This window comes from Urocitellus parryii, chromosome 3 (genome assembly GCF_045843805.1).
Source record: "Urocitellus parryii isolate mUroPar1 chromosome 3, mUroPar1.hap1, whole genome shotgun sequence".
NCBI classification, from domain to species: Eukaryota; Metazoa; Chordata; class Mammalia; order Rodentia; family Sciuridae; genus Urocitellus; species Urocitellus parryii.
Genome location: NC_135533.1, coordinates 204356421 through 204383310, shown reverse-complemented (window position 1 = coordinate 204383310; position 26890 = coordinate 204356421). Strand labels below are relative to the sequence as shown.

Genomic DNA, 26890 nt, shown 5'->3' with positions numbered 1-26890 from the left:
AGAAGGACCGAGACAGGTCCAGGTCAGTCCTTGTGGAATTTCATGGGGGCATCAGTTAAGAAAGTGACATGTATTGGCAGGAGACTGGAACGTGGTGGTGTATGAGAATGACCAAGGGAGTCTCCTGTCGACACACAGAAGAGCTTCTTCAAGGGGAAGGGCAAGGTTCCCTGTAGGTGGGCAGAGGGACCTCTCCGGGGAGATGACCATGAGGAAGAGGATGAACCAACCAAGTGAGAGGTAGGGGAGAGAGGTAGGCAGACCCAGCAGAGAGAACAGCATGTGCCAAGGTCCTGAGGTGGGAACAAGCTTGGCATGTCTGAGGAACACTGAGAAAGAAACTGCAGCTAGAACAGAATGATCAAAGGAGAGAGTGGAGGGAGGCGAAGGCAGAGAAGTTGGCAGGCAAGGAACACAGGGGCTGAGGTAAGGGAACTGACTGCAGCGCATTGGGCAGCCATGGAGGGGCTGTGAGCAGGGGAGGGGGCTGATGTGATTTAGGGTTTTCAGAAGCTGTCATGACTGCTGTGGAAGGTGGGGACCATCAGGGCCAGAGTGGAAGTGGCAGGGGTCAGAGCCGTGGCTGCAGGCATCTGGTGGTGTTAGGTGGGTAGGACCAGAATAGGCTTGGGCTGGGGACGAGGAAACTGGGACCAGGCTTCTGCCTTGGGTCAAGGACCACAGGGAGGGAAAAGCAGGGCTCTGTTGTGCCTGGGGAACACCGGGGGCACATCCTGGAGGCGTCCCTGAGCCAGAGGGGAGTGAGTGGAGGAGTTAGCCGGCAGCAGAGGCTGGATCTGTGTGGAGGCCACAGGGGGCTGGGGAGGGTGCCACTGAGCGCCCAGAATTAGAGGAACATGGTGCAATTTGCAACCAAGAAAGATCCTTCTGGGGGTCTGGAGGAGTCAGCCAGGAGTCCCTATTGAGATAGTCCACGTAGTAATTAGGCCAGTACCAGCTGCAAGCATCCATTGAGCACTTGCTGTGTGCCTGGGACATTTGATGGGGATTAACTGCTTACCCCTCTGCTCTCCAAGGGGCCTCACTGCCTTGCTGAGGAAATTGAGGCTCAGAGAGGCACATGGCCCGGCACCACTGTATGAGTGTCCTGTGGCTGCTAGAACAAATGACCACAAATCGTGGCTTAAAACAACACAAATTGATTCTCTCACAGTTCTGGAGGCCCAAAGTCTGAAATCAAGGTGTCACAGGGTCACATTCCATTCTGAGGCTCCAAGGGAGGATCCTGCCTGCCTCTTCCCGCATCTCGCATCTCCTGATGGAATGCATCTGTGCCTCAGGTTGTCACCCGGCCTTCTTCCTGTGTCAGTGTCTACACACAGCCTCCTTACACAGACGTCAATCATTAGATTAGGGGCCACCCGAATCCAGTATGACCTCATCTTAATTTAAGGACATCTGTGAAGACCCTGTTTCCAAAAAAGGTCACAGTCTGAGGTTCTTCTCCGATGAGGACTTGAGTTTTTCAAACCAGTGCAGCCATAGAGGAATATGCAGGGCAGGTGGCCAGGTCGGGGCCACCAGGAGGGGGAGGGGGAGTAGCCTGCTGCATCCCAGCCTGAGTGTGAAGGAGGGGACCTTGATATCTGGGGCAGGGACGGGGCCTCTCAGCTCTTTGATAGCCCCAGATGTTCTGTGGGGACTCCTCGCTTCTGCTGGTGTGGCCTCCCACCTGTCTGTCATCCCTAGGCGTCTACCCCCAGCGACAAGAAAAGCCCCTACCCTCTAGGCTCATTAGCAGAGTCTTATGTATGTATTTAGAGACTCTTTTTGTGTCTTTGTCACCATGGTGTCCCCACCTGAGTACAGGCCCTATTCCTGCACACAGAAAGTGCTTCATAAATGCTGACAGAAGGAACCCCAGGTTCCTAAATCCCAGGAGACCCAGGAAAGAGGCCTCTGGGCCCCCTGCCTGCCCCAGCCTCCCTGGCCTGCCTTGTACCCCTTCCTGCCCTGCAGTCCTCCAGAGCCCAAGGGGTCTAAGCCCTGCAGGTGGCTCTGCTTGGTCACCCCACCCAGCCTCCTGCCCATCCTGGGACTCTCTGCCCGGCTTGCCCCTGCCATCCATCCCAAGGGTCTCCTGCTTCTCTCTCCAGTACACCCTCCTGGGTCCCCCCAGGGCCTCACTGCCTCCAGCTCTTTGAAGTCTGGTGGTCTCAGCCCCTGTCCTGTTTCTCTTGACTTGACTGGCTCTCTGCCCAGTGCTTTTGTGTATCTGAGTATGTAAATTTTTTGGGGGGTACCCGGGATTGAACCCAGGGCGCTGAGCCACATCCCCAGCCTTTTAAAAATATTTTATTTAGAGCCAGGCTCTCTCTGAGTGGCCTTGCTTCGTTGCTGAGGCTGGCTTTGAACTTGCAGTCCTCCTGCCTGAGCCCTGAAGTTCTATTCGTTTGTTCTGGTGGTGCTGGGGAGGGGGCCCGGGCCACACAGGCAAGCATTCCGCCATGGAGTTGCACCGCCAGCCCTCCGGATTCTTAGTTTTCTATCCTTATTTGAAGAGGATTGTCCCTCTCCTAGGGGGAAGCCAGCTCCAGGGGGCTCTAGGAGGAGTGTGGTTTGTACAGTCTGGTCTCTGTCCCCAGCACGAGGCTCTGCGATGGAGCTGGGTGGATACATGAATGAAGGAAGGGACAACCGACCAGAGGGAGGTGAATGAATGGTGAATGCGAGGAGGGAGGGGACGCTGGCCCTGCCCTGCCCTCCCCGGCACACTGGGCACAGGCTCCCCGCAGGCTGCTCTGGAAGGCTCCAGGATTTCAGTGGAGGCACAGCTGGTGAGGCTGGGGCTGGGGAGGCCCAGGTCCCCTCCTGCTCAGCTGCTGCCTCGGGTCCCGGAGGTCCTGTGAGGGTCTCCCAGCCTCCTGCACCCACACCCTCGGCCACTGCCCAGGGGTTGCTGGCACCGAGGAAGGACTTCCTGTTTTGCTGCCTGTGAGCAGAGGACTCAGCCAGTGTGCACAGCCATTTCCCGGGGCGTGAGTCCCAGGGGTGCCTTGGCCGGCTACCAAGCTCATTTGCAGGCTCCTTGGGGGCAGCCACAGGCTGATGGGAGGCTCTGCCTGGAATACAGCCCCGAGAGGCCCCGTGTGCCCCACCCGCGTCCACTCCCAACGCCCATCACCCACTGCCGGCCTTGACTCCAAGGGGCGGGAGTCCAGTAGGCAGCAGTGCCATCTCAGTAGACCACCAGCTCAACTGTCCCAAGTTTGTCCCCTCGAGGGGCCCAAAGGGGAATAAAGGGCTTTTTCCAAAGGGAGAAGGTGGGCACAGAGGCTGAGGGGCCCGGGCAGGGCTAGAGGGGTGGAGGGTGGGACTGATGCTTTTGTGAACTTTGGCTTGTTTACAGGTCAGACTTGAATCTGGAAGACACGCAGTGCCTCAGCCTACGCAGGCAGGTTGGGCAGGGTCAGCCCGTGGGCACAGTAAATGCTGCCCGTGGAGCAGGACCTGTACAGGGGCTGGATCAGGCAGTCAGTGACCAGGGGCCTGGGGTGCAGGGCAGGGTGTGTTCCTGATCCTGGGGGAGCTGTGGGTGGCTCTCTCAATAGTGTGCTTTAGAAGGACCCTCCCACCCTCCAGGCGGGGACTTGGAGTGCAGAGGGCTGGAGGTGGAAGGAGAAAGAGGGGTGGGGGAGACTGGGGCGACGGGGGGGCCTGGCGAGGGAGCAGCTATTCAGGAGGGAGGAGGGACTTTCCTCAACACAGCTAAGATCTGTCCCTCTGAGGTCCTCAAGGCACTCTGGGGGATTTTGTTTGTTTTTGTACCTACCCTGGTGGCACTCATCCAGCCCCATCTATGTGGACATGGCAGGTACCACCAGGGCCTCCATTTCCTGTCACATCCCTGAACACTGTCACCACCTCAGGGTGGCCAGAACAGGCTCAGGAAAGAAGAGAACAGGGCCCATCTGCCACCCTGGGCCCTGAGGCATCACCTGGTCCTGCTCAGTCTCGGTCCCATCAGCTGCCCCCCTGCCACCTTCTGCCCAGCAGCCACCCGCCCTCTTTCCTTCCTTCTTTCAGTCCAGCTGTTTTCTGAGAGTCAGGAAACACGACTGTCCCCAGGCAGTGACAACTACAGTCAGGTGTTCCCACCTAGAGCTCCAGGAGGAAAACAGATGGGGGTGTGTGGGGAGAGGGGAGGAGCCAGCTGCTGCCCCAGGGACCCCCCAGGCTAGGGTACAGATCCATACACTGCCATCCCTACAGCCAGGGACCAGGGGGACCAGGGCAGTGAGGCGGTCTGGGGGAGCAGGAGCGTTCCCACCTCCGTCCCCCAAGCCCCGTTAAGGTTGAATGAACACCAACCTAAATGCCTGGGGAAGGGACACTGTTTGGGGGACCCCCAACTTGGTGATCCCAGCTCCGTGGGGTTCCTGCGCCTGCCATCTGGGCATGCGTGTTGGGGTCTAGGTGGGGAGAGCCCGAGGTGAGCAGGCATCTCCCCTCCCAGAGAAGGTGTCCTCCAGCCAGTTACCCGCTCCCCACCGCAGACACCCCGGAGCCCCCCCGCTGCAGCAGGCTTCTAGGCACCCCCTACTTGCCCACATCCTGCCCCCGCCTCTGCTCCTCTACGCAGAGCCGACCACTGAGGAGGTCGTTTGGGGAGAGGGCGTCCCTGCAAACTTGTCCACCCCGCTGGTGGAGCCGTGTGGAGGGCCCCCAGGCACGCCAAGGTTGGAGGGGCCACTAAAGTCAGGGGACCCATTTTGGGGCACGAGTGGCTAGGAGGCTCCAAGGCTGTGGCGAGCGGGGCTTGTGGTTCTGCCAAGGCCCCTTCCGTGACGCGGGGCAAGAGTGCGAACTTGACCACGAGCTGAGAGCAGAACGGGCGCCCCGAATGTGGGATCTTTAAATATGGGCGGGGCTAGCGGGGTCGTCGGGGGCGGAGCCAGCCGGGATCGGCCAATGGGCGGCGCCGCTCGCGTCGCACCGCCCCCTCCTCTCCGGGCTGGGGCGGGCGTTCGCCCCCCGGCCGGGCCCGTAGACTGGGCGGCGGGGGATGCGCCGGCCGCTGCCGCCCCCGGCCCCGCCGCCCCGGGGCCCAGCGCCCGCTCGCTGCTGCCCGTCCCGGCCGCGACCCCGGCCCCGGCCTCTGCCGGGGGGTCCACGGCCGCGCGGGACCCTCTCCCCGCCAGCCTCGTCCACCCACCGTCGTCCTCAGGTACACGGTGGGACCGTAGGGGCGGCGGGAGGGTCCACGATGCGCAGCCCCGGGTACCCAGCGAGGGAACCAGGTCCCAGAGGGGACACTGCTGGGGGTAAGGGCCAGGAGGGAGGGTCTCGCGGGGTCTGGAGGCCAGGGGGCTCGCGGAGGAGGGGACGAGCGTGCTCCGCCGAGGGAGTGGGAGCCGGACCCCGTCCTGGGGAGCCCGGCGGGGCGCGGGGCGCAGGGCAGCGAGTCTCCGAACTCGCCCGGTACACGTTGGAGGTGGGGAGCTCGCAGGGCTGGCAGGGAGCCGGGATGATTTGGGGACGGGAAGGAGGAGCCCCTCACCACGGCTGAGCCCTCGGGCCAAGGGTTGGGATGCTTCGCAAAGGGTCCGCGAGCCCCAGACTCCCAGTTCTCCCTGGACACACAGGTCCCTGTACCCAGCCCAGGGCACTGCCCCTGCTGTCCTGGAAGGTGTGGCAGCAGATGTGAATGTCAGAGCTGGGGCCCAGCGAAGACGCTGATGGAGAGGATCAGAGAGGAGGGCAGTGAGGGTGGTGGCCTCCAGGAGGTCAGGGCAGGCTGAGTGGCCCCTGCGGGCTGGCAGGCAGGTTCCTGGTGGTGGTGATGGGGACCAGGCTGACAGCCAGCATCCAGCTCAGCTAGAGCCGCCTGTGCCCCAGGGCAGGAGGACAAGTGGAGCCTGCCCACCTTGCAGAGTTAGGGTCCTGAGAAGGCTGAGGGGTTCCCCAGGGTCCTTCCTCACCCTCCACAGGGACACGCAGCCTTGGGGCTGCCCTGGCTGGGACTCAAAACAGGCCTGTGCATCCTGGAAGTTTCTGCCGTGTGTGGCTCTGGCTCTTTGGAAACACTGGGGTGGGGGTGGGGGCCCAGCTCTGAGGACTGGCGCATGAGCAGGGGACACCTCCTGATCCAGTTCTTAAGAATGGGAAGAGGTGTCTCTTACTCCCTTGCGGGCACCAGGGTGTCAGGATGAGTACTATTGGGGTGCCTTAAAGAAGAGGCGTTCCAGAGGGGCAGTGACTTTGCCCCTCAGTAGGGACACCTGAGGGTTCTCCTGGGCAGCTGCTTCAACCAGCCCATCATTTGTAAAAAGGCCTCTGGGGGCTGCTGGCTTTGTCTTTCTTCCCACATGACTTTAGGTGGGCCAGCTCCTCTGCTCCCTGCTTTTCTCAAGAGCCCTCCTGTCCCCCCCCCCCAGTTTCCCACAAGTCTGTGTGTCTCTTGGGCTCGAGCCTTCAGGGAGCAGGGGTCTTGTAACCAGACACATTCAACAATTCTTAAATGCCCAGGGTGCTCGAATCCAAGTGCAGTCCACAGGGTGCTCCTACCTTATGGGGATCCTCGGTGTTGAAACTGGGGCCTTGAACTTGAAACACACCCTCCTGCTGGGTGCAGCAGCCATGCCTCCGATCCCAGAGACTTTGGAGGCTGAAGCAGGAGGATCACAGGTTTGAGGCCAGCCTGCACAACTTAGCAAAACCCTGTCTCAAAAACTTTAAAAAAAGGGGGGGGGGCTAGGGTTGTGCTCAGCAGTAGCACCCTCGCCTAGCACATGCGAGGCCCTGGGTTCAATCTTCAGCACCACCTAAAAATAAATAGAAAATAAATTAAAGGAATTGTGTAGAAAGATAATAATTAAAAATAAAGCAGGGTTGGGGCTGTCCTCAGTGCTAGAGCGCCCCTGGCTCAACCCCCAGCACCACAAAAATAAGAACAAAGGGATGAAACACCTTCCATGGTTCCAAGCCTTGGTTGGTGCTTCGAGGCGTTTCTAGGGCTGTGGTCCAGGCAGCCCTGGGGGAGGGGGACCTGCAAGAGTGAGGCCTGGTCCTCAGCGCCTCTGGTCCTTCCCAGCCTTTAGAAATGGGCTGCCCCTTTTCCAGGGGGATTCTCAGAAAAGAAACTCTGTCCTTCTCATCATCTGAGGCGGAGAGAGGGATCCGGAACTCACCACCCGTTGTCTCCCAGCTTGTGGCCTCTCCGGGGCAAGGCCAGGCTGATTCCCTCTTCCCATGACAGATCCTGACACCTCCGGATGGCACCAACCTGGTGCCTGCCCTTCCTGTGTGTGTGGCCTTGGGCAGTGTGCTCAACCTCTCTGAGCTTTTTGCCTCATCTGTGGAATGGGAACAGGCATGTCACCTGCCCCGTTGGGTGGCAGTAGGGATGAAATGTGATCTTTCTGATCAAGGGCTTGAAACATAATAAGAGCCCTGGCACTTGTCCACATAAGGGGCCCAGGGAAAGCCCTCCACCCTCTGCCCTCTCAGAAGCCACCTGTCATATTTCCCCTCCTCCCTGCCCCCCGCTGCCCCCTCCCTGCCCAGGGCACCTTAGGACGCGGCTGCCAGGCGAGGAGGAACATGGCAGATACACCGCTGAACTTGGCCCAGGCGTCGGGTGGCTGAGTCACATCCCAAATTGCCTCTTCATCGGTGCGTTTGGAAGGTCGTTTGCAGCGGCCCTCTGCAGGCCCCCGCCCCCTCTGGGTCCTGTCTGCCAGGCCACCCGCCTCTCCTGCCTGCCTGTGCTCCCCAGCCCAGGTGGGGACCTTCTGCACCTTCAGGGGACGGTGGAAGGGCACCTGAGGTCTCTTTGCCCCCTGCCCTCGGGCGAAGGCAGGATGTAGGGCCAGGATGAGCTCCTGCCCACCTGGAAGGCGGTGTCCTCAGCGTAGAGAGCGGGGCCGAGAGTTTGTATAGAGAGAAACCAGGGCCGGGAGGGGCCACTGAGTCCCGCAGCGCAGGGCGGGAGGCCTCGCCGCTGAGTGCTGGGCTGAGCGTGCCCGGCCGAGTGTGGGTGGAGGCAGGGATGGGGACAGGCTTTACGAGGTTGGCTGGCCACGAGGGGATGGCACCAGCATCTGGAGATACCTGGTGGAGGGGACAGACCCCTGTGGGGGCTGCTGGATGAGGGCATACGTGGACTGTGGTGGGTGGTGGGCAAGGCCGCTCTGTCTCCCCCTACAGTCGGGCTCATCTTGGTGTGTCCTGAGTTGAAGGTGTCCATATCGGCCACCCCAGTGGGAGTGGGGACTGTCCTGCCTATAGGCACAGCTGCTGCCCACCTCCCTGACCCAGGCCTGGCATCTAGAGGAGCTCCAGCCCATGTCTGCTGAATCCCACCAGGCAGCCAAGGCCAGAAATCTGTCCCTTCACAGTGCTGTGCCTCGGGGTCTCCATCCCTAAGACTGGCCAAGCCCAGGATCCCCTTCTGGGGTATACTGTGAGGGTGAGGGTGGACATCTGCATGAAGATTGAAGCACGGCACATAGTAGATGCTCAATAAACCCTGGCCAGGTGGCCGCAGGGTGTGCCCGTGAGGGTGTGAGACAGCGGGCTGGCAGGGAGGGTTGGTCCTGAAACCTGCTGAGGCAGAGGGAGCGTCAGCCTTGGTCTCTGATGTGGCCCAGGCCTCACCTGAGCTGCGTAAACACACTCAGGCTTTTGGAAAGTCTGGGGCGAGGAGCCCAGAGTCTCCGTCTAGAAGTCTGGGGGGCTGATCTGGATCAGAACCACATCCTCCTCCCATGCTGCGTCTCTGCTCCCAGGCACCCCTGATGGCAGCGCCAGCTTGCAGCGTCCAGCGGGTGTTCACTGGGTGCCAGCTGCGTCCTTGGGGGCGGAGGCAGTCAGCAGGCAAGGGTCTGCTGTTTGGTGTTCCGGGCAGAGGGCGCAGCCCCTGCAGAGGCTCAGAGCAGGACTTGCTGGGGTCATGCGGAGGCTGGTGTGGCTGGGAGGCAGTGAGCCTGGGGTGGGGTGGGCGGAAGGCTGACCACAGAGGGCCTCTTGGCCGCAGTAGGGAGTTTGGTTTAGCAAATGACGGCACTGGGCGGGGTGGGGGTGTCCAAGCCGAGAGGCCACAGGCTGACTTGATGTGTCTGGATGGTGACCCACATGTTGGCATCCTGACCTCCCCAGGTGGCCTGTGCCTTCGAATGTTCTGGAACAGTGGTGCTGATCCCTGCTCTTCTGGTCAGTCACCAAGGCCTTCCTGTGACTAAGTCCCTCTGCTCTCCGCAGGTCAGCGCAGGAGCCCAGCCACTGAGCCATGCCGGGCTCCGGGTGGCCTGCAGGGAGTCCAGCCCCGGCAGCCAGGTGGTCATGATGGTCATGAACGGCCACAGCCACAATGGTAGCGTGGGGCGGCCGCTGGGCAGCGGGCCAGGTGTTCTGGGCCGAGACCCTCTGGACCCTGAAGCAGGCCGCCCCCCGCACCCCCCGCCCAGCCCCGGCCTCCAGGTGGTGGTGGCCAAGAGCGAGCCGTCCAGGCTCTCGCCGGGCAGCCCCCGGGGACAGCCCCAGGACCAGGAGGAGGAGGAGGAGGAGGAGGAGGAGGAGGAGGACGAAGCAGGCGGGCGGAGGGGCCCTGGGAAGACCCCGACTGTGGGCCACCGCCTGGGCCACCGCAGGGCCCTCTTTGAGAAGCGGAAACGGCTCAGTGACTACGCCCTCATCTTCGGCATGTTTGGCATCGTCGTCATGGTGACGGAGACCGAGCTGTCCTGGGGGGTGTACACCAAGGTAGGCACAGCCCCTGCCCAGGCACCTCAGGGCCCCCAGGGAGGCGCGCGCGGAATGCAGGGGACCCTGGGGCTCCCTGTGCCGCTCCAGCCCCTCCCTCTGCTGCTCCCCGGGTGAGCTGGGGAGGGGGACCCCAGGGAAGGCTGGGCTGGGGCAGGCCACGCTCTCCCGCTCCATCTAGAGTGGTCGGTGTGTCACCAGCCTGGCTCTGTGAGTCCTCTGTGTCACCAAGTGGGTGTGAGAACAGAAACCAGGGCTTGTCTGCCCGGAGACTGGGGCTGGAGGGAGCCAGGCCTTGCAGACGGAGGTGCCAGTCCATGGCCGAGCAGGCCTCGCGACACCCCAGGGCCACATGGGACCAGGCCTTATAAACTCAGGACCCAAGTGAGACCAGGCCGGGACAGGCAGCTCAGGAGATGGAGGCTCAGCGGGCACCGGGGCGGCCATGGGGAGGAGCGCCCTCTGGCCAGCTGCTGTCCCCAGGGGCCTGGTGGGGGTGGTGCCTGGGAGCCCCCCCAGCGCCCTCTCGCTCTCCCCAGGACTCGCTCTACTCGTTCGCCCTGAAATGCCTCATCAGCCTGTCCACCGCCATCCTGCTGGGCCTCGTGGTCCTCTACCACGCCCGGGAGATCCAGGTCAGTGCCTCCAGGGGCAGGGCGGGGCTCCTCACCCTGGGCCCTAAGCGTCCCTGGTCAGCCCAGCTGGGACCCCTGCTCCCCAGGACACACAGGACAAATAGAAACCAAAGTTCTCGGTGAAGAGTCGCCACGTCGTCACCACCTCCCTGCAGCGCCTCTGCCTGTTAACTTTCATGGCTCCTCTCCAAACCGGAACCCATGGAGAGGTGAAGGAGGGCGGAGCCAGGGGTCTGGGACACAGTGAGCTTCATGGCCCTGGTGGCTTCCTGGTGGCTTCGCAGCCCTGGAATCAGGCTCTGTTTCTCCTGGGAGGCACCCGATGTCCTTCCCAATGGGAAGAGTCGCTGGGCCTGGGCCTGGCCTCCTGCTATGGAGCTCAGCCAGCTCAGGCCCTGGGAGATCCCGGTGGGCAGCACCGGCCTGGGCTCCTGCCCTGGCCGCAGACCCCTGAGCTCCAGGGGCCTCAGGCTGGCAGAACGTGCGAGTGGGAAATCTCCATCTGTGCCATGTGCACGTGTCTCTGGGGGCTGGCTGTTGGGGACAGGTGTCTGGCAGTTCCTCCAATACAGCCAGCCCTGGGGATCCCTGCGGGATTGGCGCCAGGACCCCCACAGATACCTAAACCCCAGGACGCTCAAGTTCCTGCAGATGACCTCCTTGGGACTCTAAATCACCTCTAGATGGCCGAGAACATCTCACACAACATAAACGTGCATGTGGTGTGTTGTTTAGGGAATCGTGACAAGAAAAAGAGTACAGATGGGATTTTTTTTTTTTCAAAATATTTTCAGTCCGTGGGTGGCTGAGTGTGTGATATGGAACTCAGGTGTGGAGGGCGGATTCTAGCTAACCAAGAGGTTACCCTGGCCCCTAACAACCCCTCCTAGGTTCACCCCCACAAGAGAAACAAAAATCAACATCCACACAAATGTTTATAAGACCATCTTTTACAACAGGCAGAAGGTAGAAACCATGTACGAATTTCCCTTAATGAAATCCCAGCGGCTCAGGAGGCCGAGGCAGGAGGATCAGGAGTTCAAAGCCAGCCTCAGCAACCTAGCGAGGCCCTAAGCAACTCAGTGAGACCCTGTCTCTAAATAAATAAAATACACAACAGGGCTGGGGGTGTGGCTCAGTGGTGGAGCACTCCTGAGTTCAATCCCTGGTACCACTCCCCACACTCACACCCCCCACACACACACCAAGGTCCCTCAGTGAATGGATGGATAACCAAAATAAAACACAGAGCCTTTGTTCAATAGAAAGGGGGCACCTGTGTGTTGATGAGCCAGGGGCCGGTGCAGAGACCCACACGGAGTGCCCTCCACACAGATGCACCCTCTGCCGGTCCTGGAGGCTGAAGGTTCAAGACCAAGGCCTCAGCAGGGCTGGCTCCTCCTTAGGTCTGTGGGGGCTGCTCCAGCCTCTTTCCTGGCTTCTGGTGCCCCCGCAGTCTTGGTACTCTTGGCTTGTGGATGCATCACTGGTCTCGAAGCTCACAGGCCGTTTTCTCTGTGCACGTCTGTGTCTAAGTGCCCCCTCCCTCTCGGCAGTACTGGGAATCAAACCCAGGGCCTAGCGCTCTACCACTGAGCCACACCCCCAGTCTCCAATTTCCCCTCTTTCTAAGGTCATCAGTCAGTCTGTCTGTCTTTCTGTCTTTCTTGTGTTGTGGATGGAACCCAGGGCTTCACACGTGCCAGGGAAGCACTCTTCCACTGAGCCACACCCCTGACTTGCTCCTGTTTGATTGTATTTATTTAATTTTACTATTATTATTTTTGGCACTGTTGGGAATTGAATCCAGTGTCTTTTGTATGCTAGACATGTAGTCTACCACTCAGCCCCAGCCCCAGCCCTGTTAATATTTTTATTTTGAGACAGGGTCTTGCTAAGTTGCTGAGGCTGGTCTCAAACTTGTGATCCTCCTGCCTCAGCCTCTCCAGTAGCTAGGATCGTAGGTGTGCACCACTGCATCCCACTAGATATTTTTTACTGAAGTAAAATTCATATAATATGACTGTAACCATTCTAAAGGGAAATAATTCAGTGGCATTTGCAATGTTATGTAAATGTTACTTCTATCTAGTTCTAGAACATTTCCAAAATCCCAGAAGGAGACCCCATCCCCATCAGCAGTCACTCCCCACCCCCTCCCTGGCCCCTGGCAGCCATGCTCTCTGCCTCTGGATCCGCCCCCTCTGGACGTTTCATATAAATCGAACCACACAATATTAATAAGTTGATCAAAATCTGCGTGAGTTCGCTGCGGCTGCTATAAGTAAAATACCAGAAGCGAAATGGCCTAAACTACAGAGATGTGTCTTCTCGAAGTTCTGGAGGCCACAAGTTCAAGATCAAGGGGCCAGCAGGGGGTGGGTCCCTGGGACCGCTCTTCTTGCCTTATAAGTGGCCGTTCTGTCGCCATGTCCTCGTGTGGTTTCTCATGTGTTCACTGTCATCCCTGGTCTCCTCCTCTCCTGTCCACACACCGGTCTTGTTAGCGTAGGTCTTTGTGTGTTTTTGATTTTGTTCTGTTTTGGAACCAGGGATTGAACCAGGGGCGCTTAACCACTGAGCCGCCTCCCCAGCCCTTTTTATTTTGTATTTAGAGACAGGGTCTCGCTGAGCTGCTTAGTGCCTCACTTTTGCTGAGGCTGGCTTTGAACTTGCCATCCTCCTTTCTCAGCCTCCCGAGCCTCTGGGATGACAGACGTGCCCGGCCGGTGTGATGTTCAGTTTGAATCTGGCCAGAGCTGAGAACTAGGGATCCTCCTCTGAGGCCACGCTTCTGACTTTTCTTGGGAACCTGAGGCTGGGTGGGGTTTCCTGGCAAGGGCGCTCTTGGGGGTGGGACCTGGGGGTGGGACCTGGGTGCGAGTCTGGGACCCACCGTCCTCCTTGCGTCCGCTCTCGGCAGCTGTTCATGGTGGACAACGGCGCGGATGACTGGCGCATCGCCATGACCTGCGAGCGCGTCTTCCTCATCTCGCTGGAGCTCGCCGTGTGCGCCATCCACCCGGTGCCCGGCCACTACCGCTTCACGTGGACGGCGCGGCTGGCCTTCACGTACGCGCCGTCGGTGGCCGAGGCCGACGTGGACGTGCTGCTGTCCATCCCCATGTTCCTCCGCCTCTACCTGCTGGGCCGCGTGATGCTGCTGCACAGCAAGATCTTCACGGACGCCTCGAGCCGCAGCATCGGGGCGCTCAACAAGATCACCTTCAACACGCGCTTCGTCATGAAGACGCTCATGACCATCTGCCCGGGCACCGTGCTGCTCGTCTTCAGCATCTCCTCCTGGATCATCGCGGCCTGGACCGTGCGCGTGTGTGAGAGGTGCGCCCCAGGCCACCAGGTCGAGCGGGAGGGCTGGGGACCCGGGCCTCTGTCCCCCTGCCCATCCACGGCTCTCGTGACCCTGGCCCCCCTCCCGCCGGCACTTCCACTCATCACCCTTCCCCAGAGCCCTGTGGTGCCCCCTGGCCCCATTTGTGGTCTCAATGCTCATTCCTGAGGACCTGCATCCCAGCTGGGGGGGTGTCCTGGGCCACTCTTGGCTCCTCCCCCAACGTGGGCGGGGCTCCCGCTCGCCCCACCTCCCCTCCGCAGGCCTCCCTCGCTCCTCGAGGACCTCAGGCCAGGGTGGCAGAGGCAGCAGGACACAGCGGGACAGGGACACCCCACGCCCTTGTTCCCCTGCCCCCACGGTAACCAGCTTTCCTTCTCCCTCTGCCCGCACTGCCGGACTGTAGGGAGAACATGTGAGTCCCGCCCTTGGCCGAGCTCAGAGCGCGCTCAGAGCTGCAGCCCCCCGCGCGGCCCCCGCTGCTGCTGGGAATTTAAGATTAGCTGCCGACAGCCGAGTGAGGGTCAGCGGGGCTGCCAGCGCTGCCCAGGGGAGCTGGGGGCACCCCGCGCTGGCTGGAGGCCGTCTTCTCTGGGCCTGGGTCCTTGTCTCCCTGAGGAAGGCGCTTGGAGAAGCGTCCTGTTTGGGCGGCTCTGAAGCCCCCTCCTGAGTGCTTAGCGGGTTGGGGTCACCCGGCCTTCAGGGCTTCTGTGGGCTTTGTCTGGACAGTCCTGGGAGGCGGCAGACCATCAGCCCAACTTACAGATGAGGAAGCTGAGTCTCTGAGGGGCAACAGGACTTGTCCTGGGCTTCCTTGTCCAAGAGGGGCTCCCCCTGCTCATGCCTAGCTCGGGAGGGCCTTGGCTACCCCAGGCTGGACTTCCCCTCGCCCTGACGCCCTACCCCTCCTGCAGCCCCTCTCGGACCCGATGGCTGGTTCACAGTGGCCAGGGCCAGCTCCTCTGGGGATCAAGGTCTGCCATCTGGGAGTCATTGGGGGGGGTCTTCTCGGACCCCCGATGTCCCCGTGCCAGTCCCAGAGCCCATCCCCACCCATCAGGACAGGAGTGGGGTCAGGAGTAGGTCTGGGGTGGCCCATGGTCAGGTGTCCCTGAGGTCCAGGTTGGGTCCCTGCAGGCCTCTCCCCCAGACGGGGCAGGGCCAAGGGCAGCCAATCCTAAATTCTGAGCCCAGCAATGACGCTTGCCCCCGCTGCTGGCCCCACCCTGCCTCCTGCATGCTCCTCGCCTCTGCCCCTGGGGTTCTCAGCAGCAGCCCCCCATGCTCCGGTGGGCGTGGCCTCATGCTCCAGTGGGCGTGGCCTCACCCGCCTCTGCCCCCACCCTCCTGGCTCCTGGGCCCGGTGCTGGTGGTCCCCCCTCACCCCCATTGAGGGTGGGGCAGTTTGGGGCTCACATGCCTCTGTATAAGACGGGGTTCTGTCTCTGATCCCCCACCTCGTGAGCAGCCTAAGCCCAGACTGGAGGGGCCCTGAAAAGCATCCAAGACTCAGGGGTTGGAGACCCCCAAACAGCTGATCAGGGGGCTCCATCTGCCCAGCTCCCCTTCGGGAGGCCTCCACCTCCTTCCCTCCCCCAGACCCCAGTCCCCAGGCTGTGTCCAGCACAACTGCTCCTTCCAAGTCTCCCTGTGCCCCGCCGGCCTAGGGGTCCCCACCTCCCGTCTCCCCAGCCGAGTGCTGACTTTAATTGCCCCCAGGTGGTCTCCACAGCTGGCCTCGGCTTCTGGAGGCTGGGAAGGCCGAGGTCGGCGGGAAGGGCCCCTGGCTCCCTGACGGCAGTCTTGACAGTTGGAGTGGACATCCAGAGTTGTCCCGGGAGGTGAAGGACAGCAGACAGGTCTCCCGGCTGCTCCAGACCCAGAGAACCAACCTCCAGCCCCTCCCCTGAGGCGGCCACAGATGTGCCTCTGAATCCCTGTGGCTGGGGCCCCAGGCCTGGCTGAGACTGGGACAAAGTTGTGTCCTTTCCAAGATCTTGGGGATTGTTCCCCTGGATACCAGCCCATAGCTCCAGGCCTGTCCCCTGTGCCAAGTGACCTGCCCCCTTCTTCTCAAACCCAAGACCCCCGGGGTTTGGGCCTTGGTGCCTCCCCTGCGTATTGGCTTTCCTTCTCTTAAGTCCTGGGCTCCATCCGCTGGCCTGTCTAATAGTTCTTCTCTGGGGCCTCACTGGCTGAGGAAGTTCTTCCTGGTGTCTCACCTAAATCCTTGCCTTCACTCCTTGCTGCTTCTGGCACCCTCAGCCACCTGTGTCCCTGTGTGTGTGTCTTTCGGGAGAGGGATTGTGTGCACGTGTGTGGGTGCACCCTCACCTGGGCCCTTCTTTGTCCTGTCACCAGGGCTGGGGGGCAGTAGCTTGGGTGTTGGGCAAGGGGGAGGGTTGGGAGAGAGGGAGGGAAGGAGGCTGTGGCGCCCTTACCTCCTGCCCCCAGCAGAACTGCGCCCCGGACTGGCCCACTCCCTGTGGCCGAGGTCAGGGCCTGGTGCAGCCGGTGGGCATGGTGGGCAGGGGCCTCAGTCCTGGCCCTGCCCCAGGGGTATGACGGGGCGAGACCTCACTGTGAACTGATGGCAGCCCCACCCCCACTCCCCAGGTACCACGACAAGCAAGAAGTGACCAGCAACTTCCTGGGGGCCATGTGGCTCATCTCTATCACCTTCCTCTCCATTGGCTATGGTGACATGGTGCCCCACACCTACTGCGGGAAGGGCGTGTGCCTGCTCACTGGCATCATGGTAAGGGCGGGAGACACCCCGCTTCAACCCTGCCCGGAGGTCCTGCCAGCCCACCCTTCCTCCCCTGCTCCTTCCCTCTCCTGTCGTGTGACATCTGCACCCTCAGGCCTCGGGGTCTCTCAGTGGGCTCTTCCAGCTCTGGCTGAGTAGCCAGCCCCTCCAGGAGCTGAGGTCCACTCTGAGCAGAGTATCATCTTTGCCCCCTTATTCTCCGTAGCCCAGTTTATTCATAGCCCTGGATCCGGGGCAAGGAACCGGAGCCTTCGGGGCCTTGGTTTCTCAGCTTGTTCTCTGCCACTTTCTCCTCTTGCTACAAAAACTAGGCTCATTTATGCTTTGGAACCATGAGTGCCCTGGGCAGCCCGTCAGTGTCTGGAGGTCACAGCCCCGCCGTGCCCCCATCCTTGGCTGGCTTCCAGGAGCCCAGGACCCTGTGTGGCTTCCCTGCTGCGGCAGTCTGTGGACTCGGGCCAGCAGCACCCGGCTCTCCTGGGCTTCTCAACCCAGCTTCGTGGGCGTGGGCGTCCTCCTTTTTCCCTGATTCCATCATCCGTTTCCTTTCTATCATCTCCTCCTTCTGGAACCTTCTTTTTCGCCAAGTTTCTTTCATCTCCTCCACAAGTGCTCTTCCTTCCTCCCGCCCCCGCCGCCCCCCCCTCGCTCTGTTCTCTTCCCTCCAGCTCTCCCCATCCTGTCACCCCCTGCTGGCCGCCCGCTTGTGCTGTGAGCAGACTCCGCCCCCCCCCACCCCCACTGGCTGCACGCGCTTCTGCGGAGGGACTCGCTGTGGGTTGGCTTCAGTTCATCCTGGAGTGGGGGGGGGGAAGCGGGAGACTGTGCCCCCTCCCCTCCCCAGGCAGCTGGTGCAGGAGGACTTGGAACCCAGGGGGGCCAGGATGAAGTGGAGAAGCCATGTGCCCTTAATGGGCGTGGTTGTCAGGTGTGGCTCCTTCCAGAAAGTTCCGTGTCTACCCTGCAGCCTGCTCCCTGCCCTTGCCCCCATTGCACATGGAACTGGTCACTCAGGTCTATCTGGTGGATTTTTTGGATTTCGGTGGTGGGCACAGAACCCAGCGCCCTCCGCCCTTTCCATTCAGCCTTAGGTGTCACATGAAGCCACACCTGGACGCTTCAGCCAGGTTCTTTTTCTCCCTCTTCCCTCAACCCTCTCCCCTTCCATCTTTACCCAAGCGCATCTCCTTGTGCTCGATGCCTCACAGGCTCCAATTTCCAGCACCATCTATGAGATTCTTGTTTTTCAACTTCAGGGCACCCCAGCCTGGCCTTCTGGAAGCTGGCATTGAGTGGCCAACGCCATGTCTAGACTGTATCTATGAAGCACCATGTGCTTCTACATGGGTCCCTCAGTTGTCCTTTTTCCTGGATCCTCCTTCTGGCCCAGGTGGGGAGCCCTGCTTCCCCTTTTGCCCACCCACCCAGGCTTGGCATGTTGGTCTTCAAACCCTTCCAGGACTTTTTTGATAATGTCCCGGCCCTTCCCTGCTCCTTCCCATGAATGTTTCCTTCTAGCCCCAGAGAAACGGTCAGCCGTCCTGGCCCCCACCCTCAGGTCCCAGTGTGGCCCTCTCCCTGCTCCCAGCCTGTGACTGGGCAGTGGCAGAAGGAAGCAGCCGGTGGCTCAGTCATGGGTGCCTTCTGCCACCCCGGCCACCCTGACCACCTGCCTCCCTGGGCCGGCGACACCCCTGGGTGTCTGAGGTTCCCTGTCCCCTGCTTCTCGGTGGCAGAACTCCCCCCCCTTCCTCTACTCCATGTCACCCTTCTCTGTCTCCCTCCCACCTTGGCCTTGCCCTTCCCCGTCTCCCTGGTGCCCTGAGCAGTGGGGGGGGGGGCCACAAGCAAGTCCCCAACCGCCACAGGGGAGCTCCCGTTCTTCCTGGGCCCCCTCTGCCTTCCCCTCCCGCAAATGCCCTGAGCCCCCGCCTGTCCTTCTGACCCTGTTTGGTGGCCCTGTGTACATCGGCCCTGTCTCCGGAAGCTTTGAACAAAATCTTCCAAATCCTCCCGCCCCGTGGGCGTGGCTGTGCCCGTGGCTGTGGGCGTGGCCTGCGGGTCTGTTTCTTGCTCCTTTCTCCTGAGTCCCCTACCCGGAGGGGAGAAGAATGAGGGGCTGGGGACTGAACGAGCTCTTCGCGGGCTCCCCGCACCTGGGCCAGGCAGGAGGCGCGGGAGGCTCCTGGGCTCCATGGCGGGTTTGGAGCAGCCCAGCAGGGGTGGGACAGGCCAGGTCTCCGGAGGAGGAGGGGACCTCGGGGCTGGAGGCTGATGTGCCCCTCGCTCTGCCTGCAGGGAGCTGGCTGCACGGCGCTCGTGGTGGCCGTGGTGGCCCGGAAGCTGGAGCTCACTAAGGCCGAAAAGCACGTGCATAATTTCATGATGGACACTCAGCTCACCAAGCGGGTGAGGACCCCAGCCCTGGACACGGCCGCCTTCCCTGCTCGCCTTCCCCCGCACCAGCGGGCCCGCCTAGGCACCCACGAGTGACCGCCCTGCCTGGGTGGAGACTGCGAGTGCACGATGACCTGCTGTGCACAGACCCAGGCGGCGACGTGGGGAGCCGCCCCAGGGCCCAGGCAGGGAAGCATGGGTCCTGGGACCCCGCCTCTGGTGCCAGGTGCATGCTCTCTGACCTGGCCAGGTTGCAGATTGACCTTCTGTGCCTCAGTGTCCCCGTACAGAGAATGAGGGCGGCCTCAGCCAGGCAGGGTGGCTCACGCCCGAAATTCCAGCTACTTGAGAGGCTGAGGCAGGAGGATTGCTAGTCACTGTTGAGTGAGACCCTGTTTCAAAATACAAATGAAAAAGAGCTGGGGACATGTCTCTCTGGTAGAGGGCCCTGGGTTCAACCCCTCGTATGAAGAAAGCCAAGGCGATATCAAAAGGGGCGGATGCGCTGCGCTGCGCTGAGGTTCCCACGGTGTACCCCAGGGCCTGGCCGGGCTGAGCCCATGTGTTAGGGTGTGGACGTGCTCCCACAGCCCCACACCTCACAGTCCAGGGACTCCAGTCTTGGGGGGTTCCTGGAGGTTTCTAGAACCTTCCCTGGTTTTCTACCTACCCTGAGAAACTTCTTTTTCTGGCCCCAGGTAAAAAATGCCGCCGCTAACGTTCTCAGGGAGACGTGGCTCATCTACAAACACACCAGGCTGGTGAAGAGGCCAGACCAAGCCCGGGTTCGGAAACACCAGCGTAAGTTCCTCCAAGCCATCCATCAGTAAGTCCAGCAACTTTCCCGCTCTGTTTCCCAGGCTGCCGGGCCTAGAGGCAGCTGTGGCCCCCAGGAGGAGGCCAAGGGCCAGGCCAGGCAGCCCACCGTGGCCTCGTCATGGGTCCCCCCCACGCCAAATAGTCAGTTGGTTGGGACCTGCCATTCCTGTGCTGGGGAAGAGAAGAAGATGGGGGGGGTGGCAAGCGACGGGCCAGGCACTAGCCACTGCAGTTGCCTCAGATGAGTCGCAGAAGCCACCCAATATAAGTGGAGGAAGCAGACTTTACTCTCTGGGATAACAAGAATGGTTGAACGTTTTGGCTTGGAAGCTATTTTCCCTTTTTGCTTTGCCTCCCAGGAAGCTTGGAATGAAATGTGTGATCCGATCCGTGAGGTTGTGTGGCGCAATTAGAAACTACTTGATTACTTCTGTGGTCCCTTGGCCCCAGGAATTATTTAATCAAGTGGGTTTCATCCTTGGCCACTCATTAGAGTCACTTAGGGAGCTTAAAAAAAAGCTCACAGACCACTTCCAATAGCAGTTACGAGATGTCCTGGGTGCAGCGTGAACCTCAGTTCCTCAGGTGAATCTGAAATGTCACCAGGAAGGGCGTTTTTCCAAGTAAAGGGACAAGTAGTAAATATTTCAGGCTGTGGGGCTGGATGGTCTCTGTCCTGCTGTTCAGTTCTGCTGAACAGGGAAGCTGAGTGTTTCTGAGGAAGCTTTACTTTCTGGGACAGAAGAACACGTGAACAACAGTGCAATTTCCACTTCCAAAGAAAGTAAAAGAAACGATGAAGTCAATGTTGTTTGTTTATTTATTTTTACTTTTGGGTTCTGGGGATTGGACCCAAGGGCACTGAGCCACATCTCCAGGCCTTATTTGTTTTAGTTGAGAGACAGTCTCACTAAGTTGCTGAGGCTGGCCTCCAGCTTGCGAACCTTTTGCCCCAGCCTCCCAAGTTGCTGGGATTATAGGCGTGTACCACCGCACCTGGCTTTTTCATATTTTCAAAACCTTGACAGAATAATCGTTCAGACTTACGGGGTTCAGTGTGATGTTTCCATGCGTGTGTATATGTGTGAAGACCAGGTCAAGGTAATTGTTATATCCATCTCTTCAAGTGGTTATCATTTCCTCGTGAGCCTGGTGGTCCACATCTGTGGTCCCAGCTGCTCGGGAGGATCAGTCGAGCCCAGGAGTTCAAGGCCAGCCTGGGCGACATAGCAAGACCCTGTCTCAAAGTATATGTTATTTACTTGTGTTGTGACTAGCTATGTTGACACATCACAATTAGAGGTTGTCAGCCAGTTGCCCTCCAGTGCCCCTGAATATTAGAAGTCATTCCTCCTATACCATCCCGTGCTGGGGATCAAACCCATTAGCTATCCTCTATCCTTCCCCTTCCTCCCCAGTTTTGTTGGTTTTAAAATATGTATACTATCGCCATGACTCTATCATCACAGCCAATATATGAATATATCTGTCACCCTAAAGACTTCCTCATGCCTTTTACATCCCTGTCTTTTTTTGGGGGGAGGGGCGGGGGTCAGGAAGGTGCCCAAACCCAGGACGTCCTTGTTTTTTAACTAGACAGTTTAGTCCGTTTACATTTATTGTGTTTACTGTTATCATTGGACTGATTTCTGATGACAGCAGCCCCTTGTCACATGACTGTGGTAAGACTCTTGTTTTTGTTTCTGTTTGAGACAGGGTCTTGCTATGTTGTCCAGCTGGCCTTGAATTCCTAGACTCAAGGGATCCTCCTTCCTCAGTCTTCTGAGTAGATGGGACGACAGGCTCGGGGCACAGCACTTGGCTACCATGGGAGGGGTTTTTGTTTGTTTATCTTGCTTTGTTTTTCTGTGGTGCTGGGGATGGAACCCAGGGCCTCTTGCATGCTAGACAAGTGCTCCTCAACTGAGCTCTCCCAGCCCCTCCCCTTTGTGTAAGGACACCGGTCACAATGGATTAGGGCCACCCTAATGACCTTATCTTTGCTGAGGACATGTGCAAAGGCCCTATTTCCTATTTGGTCACATTTTAAGGTACTGAGAGTGAGGGTAATTTTGGGGAGAACATGGTTCACCCTAAACAGGGCAGTTCAGAGAAGCCAAGGATACTATTCCCAGTGCAAGGCTGTCTGGGTTTCCTGGCGGCCTCCCACTGTTCCTGGGGCTCCCCAGCACCCAGCCCTGAACTCGGGCCTGGGGGTGTCTTTCCAGCTCTGCTTCTCTGGACTGGAGCTCCCTGGGCATCTCCTGCCGGGGGCCCTACGGAGGCTGAGCTTGGAATACTGGGGCTGGGGTGCAGGGAGGTGAGTCCTCCCTGACGTGGCGCCCTGGGCTGACCAGCACAGAAGGGACAGTGGGAACAGGAGAGCACACACCTCGGCTGCCCCCACAGGCAGCTGTCCAGGGGCCGAGGGCATAGAGAACCAGGGGCAGTTATGGGTTCAAATCCAGCTGGGGTGCATGCTGCTGGGCAGTGGCTCTGCCCCTCGGACCTCAGCTTTTCTGGGTGAAACACCATCTGAGGGCCCAGGCCCGATGGTAGGCACAGCAAGGCCACATGGCCAGGACCGTGTGGACACTGCTGAGGGGAGGGACAGAGGACAGGCACCTGCCTGGGGGGCTGGCCCTGAGCCTTCAAGGCTGGGCCCCTCCTGCAGAGCAACAGCAGCCCCTCTGCCACGGGACCCCCAGCTTGGCCCTGGGTGGGGTGCGGGGCCGGGTGGGGTCGGGTGCGTGCCGCTCAGCTGCGCTGAGATTAAAACTGCCTCGTGGTTTCCTCCTGCTCTGCTGGTCCTGCCAGGGCTCAAAAGTAAGTCACCATGGGGCTCGGGGTGGCAGGAGCCTGGGGTGCATGGTGGCGATGGGCACCCGCGGGGCATGCCAACCCCTACCTCAGAGGCAGGCAGGGTGCATGTCTGTCCCATGGGTTGGTGTGAAGATTCGCTGGGTCTTGGGACGGTTCCGACTGGGGCCAGTCCTGCAGACACCTCAGCCAGTGGCCACAGCATGGGAGCTGAGCCGCCCTCCGCCTGCAGACCCGATGCATGTCCCAAAGGCCACTGTGGGTGGGTGCATGAAGGACCCCATTCCCACGGCAGCTGCCACCTGCCCCCACTCACCCTCCTGTGTCTCCCCAGGCTCCGGAGTGTAAAGATTGAACAAGGGAAGCTGAATGACCAGGCCAACACGATGGCCGAGCTGGCCAAGGTGAGCGGGCGGGGCAGGGTGCGGGCAGAGGAGGACTGGAGGGACAGGTGCTGGCCGGGGACCAGGGTCCTCTGTAGCCCTGATGTAAGAGAGACACTAGGCATCTACCTCTGCGTGTGGCATCTGTACCTGTTGACACTGGCAGCTGGGTTTATTTTAAATGACTGATGTGTTGGGCGGGGGCGGGGGTGACTGGAGTCCCAGCCCCTCGGAGGCTGAGGTAGGAGGATCACTTGAGCTCAGGAGTTTGAGGCCAGCCTGGGCCACAAAGCAGGAAACCTGTCTCAAATACTAATATGGTTACTTTAAAAAATTAGTTTTAATTGGATCCCATGGTCTTGCGCCAGGTGAGCGGGGGCTCTGCCCGTGAGCCTCACCCCAGCCTTGAAATTTGGATTTTTAAAAAAATATTTATTTTTTAGCTGTAGATGGACACAACACCATGCCTTTATTTTTATGTGGTGCTGAGGATCGAACCCGGGTCCCACCCGTGCTGGGCGAGCGCTCTACCGCTGAGCCACAATCCCAGCCCCTGAAAGTTGGATTTTAAAAGATTGGCCCACCCTTTCATCACACGTTCCTCACAGAAACACATTTAACAAAACCTTCTTTGAAATAAGTCTTTCACTGGATTGGATTATGTGAGTTTCTAATTTTAAAAAAATTAATAAAAGATAAAATATTCTTCAATTTTTGGTCAGTAGGTTTTTGGTTTGGTTGGGTCTTGGGACTGGGCTCTCACCTGTTGACCAGGCAGGTCTTGAACACCTGAGCTCAGGTGATCCTCCTGCGCCTGTGGCCCCAGCTCCATATTAAATTTGAATGGTCTCCAAGATTTCTGGCTAATGGAATAGTTTTCTCTGGGAAAAATAAAATGTATATTGTAAATTTGAGGGGGTTGACTCTGAGGTTTACTGTCCTCAGAGAGCCCAAAAGAACTGTCCATGGCTGGATGCCGCTTCAGGCACCAGCAGATGCCACCCTCTCACCCAGGGTGGTGGCAGTGGAGGGGGACCCATGGGGGACAAGCTTCCTAGGGAGCAGGTGCCGACCTCCTCTATGTGCTGCCTGAGGAGTCCTCAGGTCTCTCCTGTGACCTGGCCGCGGTCAGTCACAGAGCGGGGTTCTGGCGCCACCTGTCGGCCAGAGCGGCATCTGCGCCAGGGACTGTCCCTGGGGTCATCTCCTGCCCACGTGAACAGGAGCACCTCTCTGGGTTGTGGGGAAGCTTCAGGGGTGACGGGGACGCCCCACCAGCTGCTGAAACAGTGAATGTTCCAGTGACACGTCCCTGATCTGTGATCCTTAGAATAGTCCCCCATCTCATCAGGCCCCGCCCCCTCCCCAGCTTAGTGTGGGGCAGGAACCCGGTCATGTTCCCCGCAGACCCTGGCCCTGAGCCTCCCTGTTCCCAGCCCAACGCCTCCTCCAGGTCTGGGAGCCCCCACTGAAGTCCCCTGTGGCTACATGTGTCCAGGTCATCCCCAGGGCACCTCTGGCTGTGGCCACCCTTCCTGGATCCCCCAGGTCCCCTGGCCCTGAGCCTGGCATTCGTGCCCATCCCCCACCGCCCCCTTAGCTGCAGCCCGAGGTCGCCTGTGCCCGTCCCTCCTCCGCCCGCTCAGCTCTCCTCTCTCCTGCAGACCCAGAGCGTCATGTATGACCTGGTGTCCGAGCTGCACGCCCAGCAGGAGGAACTCGAGGTCCGCCTGGCCGCCCTGGAGAGCCGCCTGGACGCGCTGGGCACCTCCCTGCAGGCCCTGCCCGGTCTCGTCGCCCAAGCCATACGCCCGCTGCCCCCGCCGCCGCCGCCCCGGCCCGGCCCTGGCCTCCCGGACCAGACAGCCCAGAGCCCGCCGCGCCGGTGGCCGCCCATGGCCCCCTCAGACTGCGGGTGACGGCTCTGCCCGCCACCCGACCCCTAAATCTTGGCCATCGTGTGGCCGCCGTCCCCACGCCGTCCAGGAAGCCCTGTACAGTGTCGCCTCTTGCGGTTCAAGAAGCCGAAGCTGAGTTGGGCTCGAGGACCGGGCGTCCCCAGTGCAGCAGGAGGCGGGGCGGGCGCCCAGCAGACAGGGGAGCCCGGAGCGTCCCCTGGTCACTGGCCCCTCTACTGGCCCGCGCCCCCGGAGGGTGTGGAGCAGCCGGGGAGGGTCCTTGCCGACTCTGAATAAAGCAGGACCCACCACGTAGTGGCCTGTCCTGGTGGCTGGGGCCCCTGGTCGCACACCACTGGTTGAGGACAGCCGGTTCCCTGACTGTCCTGTCCTAGTGTCCTCTGAGCTCCACTGGGGACAGCTCCTTGGTGACATCCATGCCTACCCCACCTTGGATGGATAGAACCACGGGTCACCATCCAGGGAGGCAGGTGACATGGGTGAAGCGGGTATTCAGTTTTCATAGGACACACATTGAGCACCTGCTATATACATTGAATACCATGTAAATGACCACAGTGACGTCACCAGAACTTGACCAGGACGGGAGGGGAAGCTGAGGCTGAGAGAGGCCACACTGCAGGCAGCCGTGGGGCCAGGATTGCAGCTGGGAGCACTGGCAGGCGGCGGGTGCTCTGGGGAAGCCACAGGAGGGAGGTCTGAGTGGGGACAGGTGGCATCCTTTAGGACAGGCGTATGGGTGGACTGGTGGGCAGGGTTCCAGACGCAATCAGAACCAAAGGCCCCTCCAGGCTTTGGGTTTTGGGTGCTGTCTCTGGCGTGGCCACGGTCCCACGTGGCAGATGCTAGCCCAGGGGGGTGGGGCGGGTGGGGGAACCAAGGCCCCTGGCAGCTTCTGATAAGGCCATCAGCGCCTGGCCCCAGGAGATAGGCCAGCCCTGATATGTTCGAAGAGGACAGCTCAGGCCCAAGAACAAGACAGGTCTGGGGAGGTGCCAGGGACACTATTTTTTTTTTTTTTTTTTGGTACTGGGGATTGAACTCAGGGGCACTTGACCACTGAGCCACATCCCCAGCCCTATTTTGTATTTTATTTAGAGACAGGGTCTCATCCAGTTGCTTAGGACCTCACCACTGCCTGAGGCTGGCTTTGAACTCACAATCCTCCTGTCTCAGCCTCCCAAACTGCTGGGATTCTAGGCATCTGCCACCATACCAGGCCAGAGGACACTATTGAGACCTGGGTTCCAGTTGCCATAGGGGTGCCTCTGAGCAATGGCTAGCCCTCTGGGGTCTTCTGTAAGATGGAGGTGGCAGTAGATTTAACCAGAACTTGCTAAAGGCTGAGGCCTTACTTAGGGCTTCCACTTTGTCTCCTGAAGGCCTCATGGTGTAAGAGGGGTCCGGAGGAGCGTCGGAGGGAGAGACCACACAAGAGACTTACTCCATGCAATTGGCAAAAGGGGATTTATTGGGGATCCATTCCAGCGCGCTGGGACTCTGTGCTCACTCAAGAAAGGAGAGCAGCCCAGAGCCCAGAACGGAGGTCAGGTGGAGCTTAAGTACACTTTTTGGAGAGGGCGGTGGGCTTTGCATACATCAGAACAAATCATCATGAGGCGCGGGGAAATTGAACAACAACTCTGAGACGTGATTGGCACATTCATTGGCGGGCGAGGGTGATTGGTCATTCGTAATCGGGTTACACATTCAAACTGATTGGTTTGGGCCCTGCACAGGGCCCTAGGCTAACCGGCCAGGGCCAGTAGGGCGTTTTTTTAACTATCTCAGGAATCTGGGTGTAACAGAGGAATTTAATAATACCTAATCTTTTACATTCAAACTTTCCAGCTTAGAAACTTTACCCTTTCAATGGGAACCAGAGGGCTGCAAAGCATCCACCTCCCTTCCTAGGCTTCAGAGCGGCCCTGTTAGCTGGTTTGGGAAACAGTCCTGGAGGGACGCGGTTGTCCCCTCTTGTGCCCAGTATTAGCTCCTGGGCCTCTGGGGAGAGCAGGGCGGGTGCCCACCCTTGGGGAGCACGGGTCTGGTGGAAGAGGAGAGGTAAACAC

The 26890-nt window shown here is 59.9% G+C and overlaps 1 protein-coding gene across 1 annotated transcript; it reads left to right on the top strand.

The window, feature by feature from the left end:
• The first annotated feature begins 5116 nt into the window (after positions 1 to 5116).
• On the top strand, positions 5117 to 24912 carry Kcnn1 (potassium calcium-activated channel subfamily N member 1). The gene is made up of 9 exons (XM_077795703.1): positions 5117 to 5188; positions 9223 to 9723; positions 10263 to 10358; positions 13282 to 13700; positions 16327 to 16468; positions 18779 to 18889; positions 19576 to 19703; positions 22851 to 22920; positions 24564 to 24912. Exons 2-9 carry the CDS (start codon positions 9304 to 9306, stop codon positions 24816 to 24818), a joined length of 1641 nt encoding a protein of 546 aa, XP_077651829.1. The 5' UTR covers positions 5117 to 5188; positions 9223 to 9303; the 3' UTR covers positions 24819 to 24912.
• Positions 24913 to 26890: the final 1978 nt, after the last annotated feature.

Excerpts from the sequence above, each read along its gene's own strand:
- Kcnn1 (XM_077795703.1), top strand. The coding sequence starts at position 9,304 with ATGATGGTCATGAACGGCCACAGCCACAATGGTAGCGTGGGGCGGCCG. Across the intron at positions 9,724-10,262 it reads CCTGGGGGGTGTACACCAAG|GACTCGCTCTACTCGTTCGC; the intron begins GTAGGCACAGCC and ends CGCTCTCCCCAG. Across the intron at positions 19,704-22,850 it reads TTCCTCCAAGCCATCCATCA|GCTCCGGAGTGTAAAGATTG; the intron begins GTAAGTCCAGCA and ends GTGTCTCCCCAG.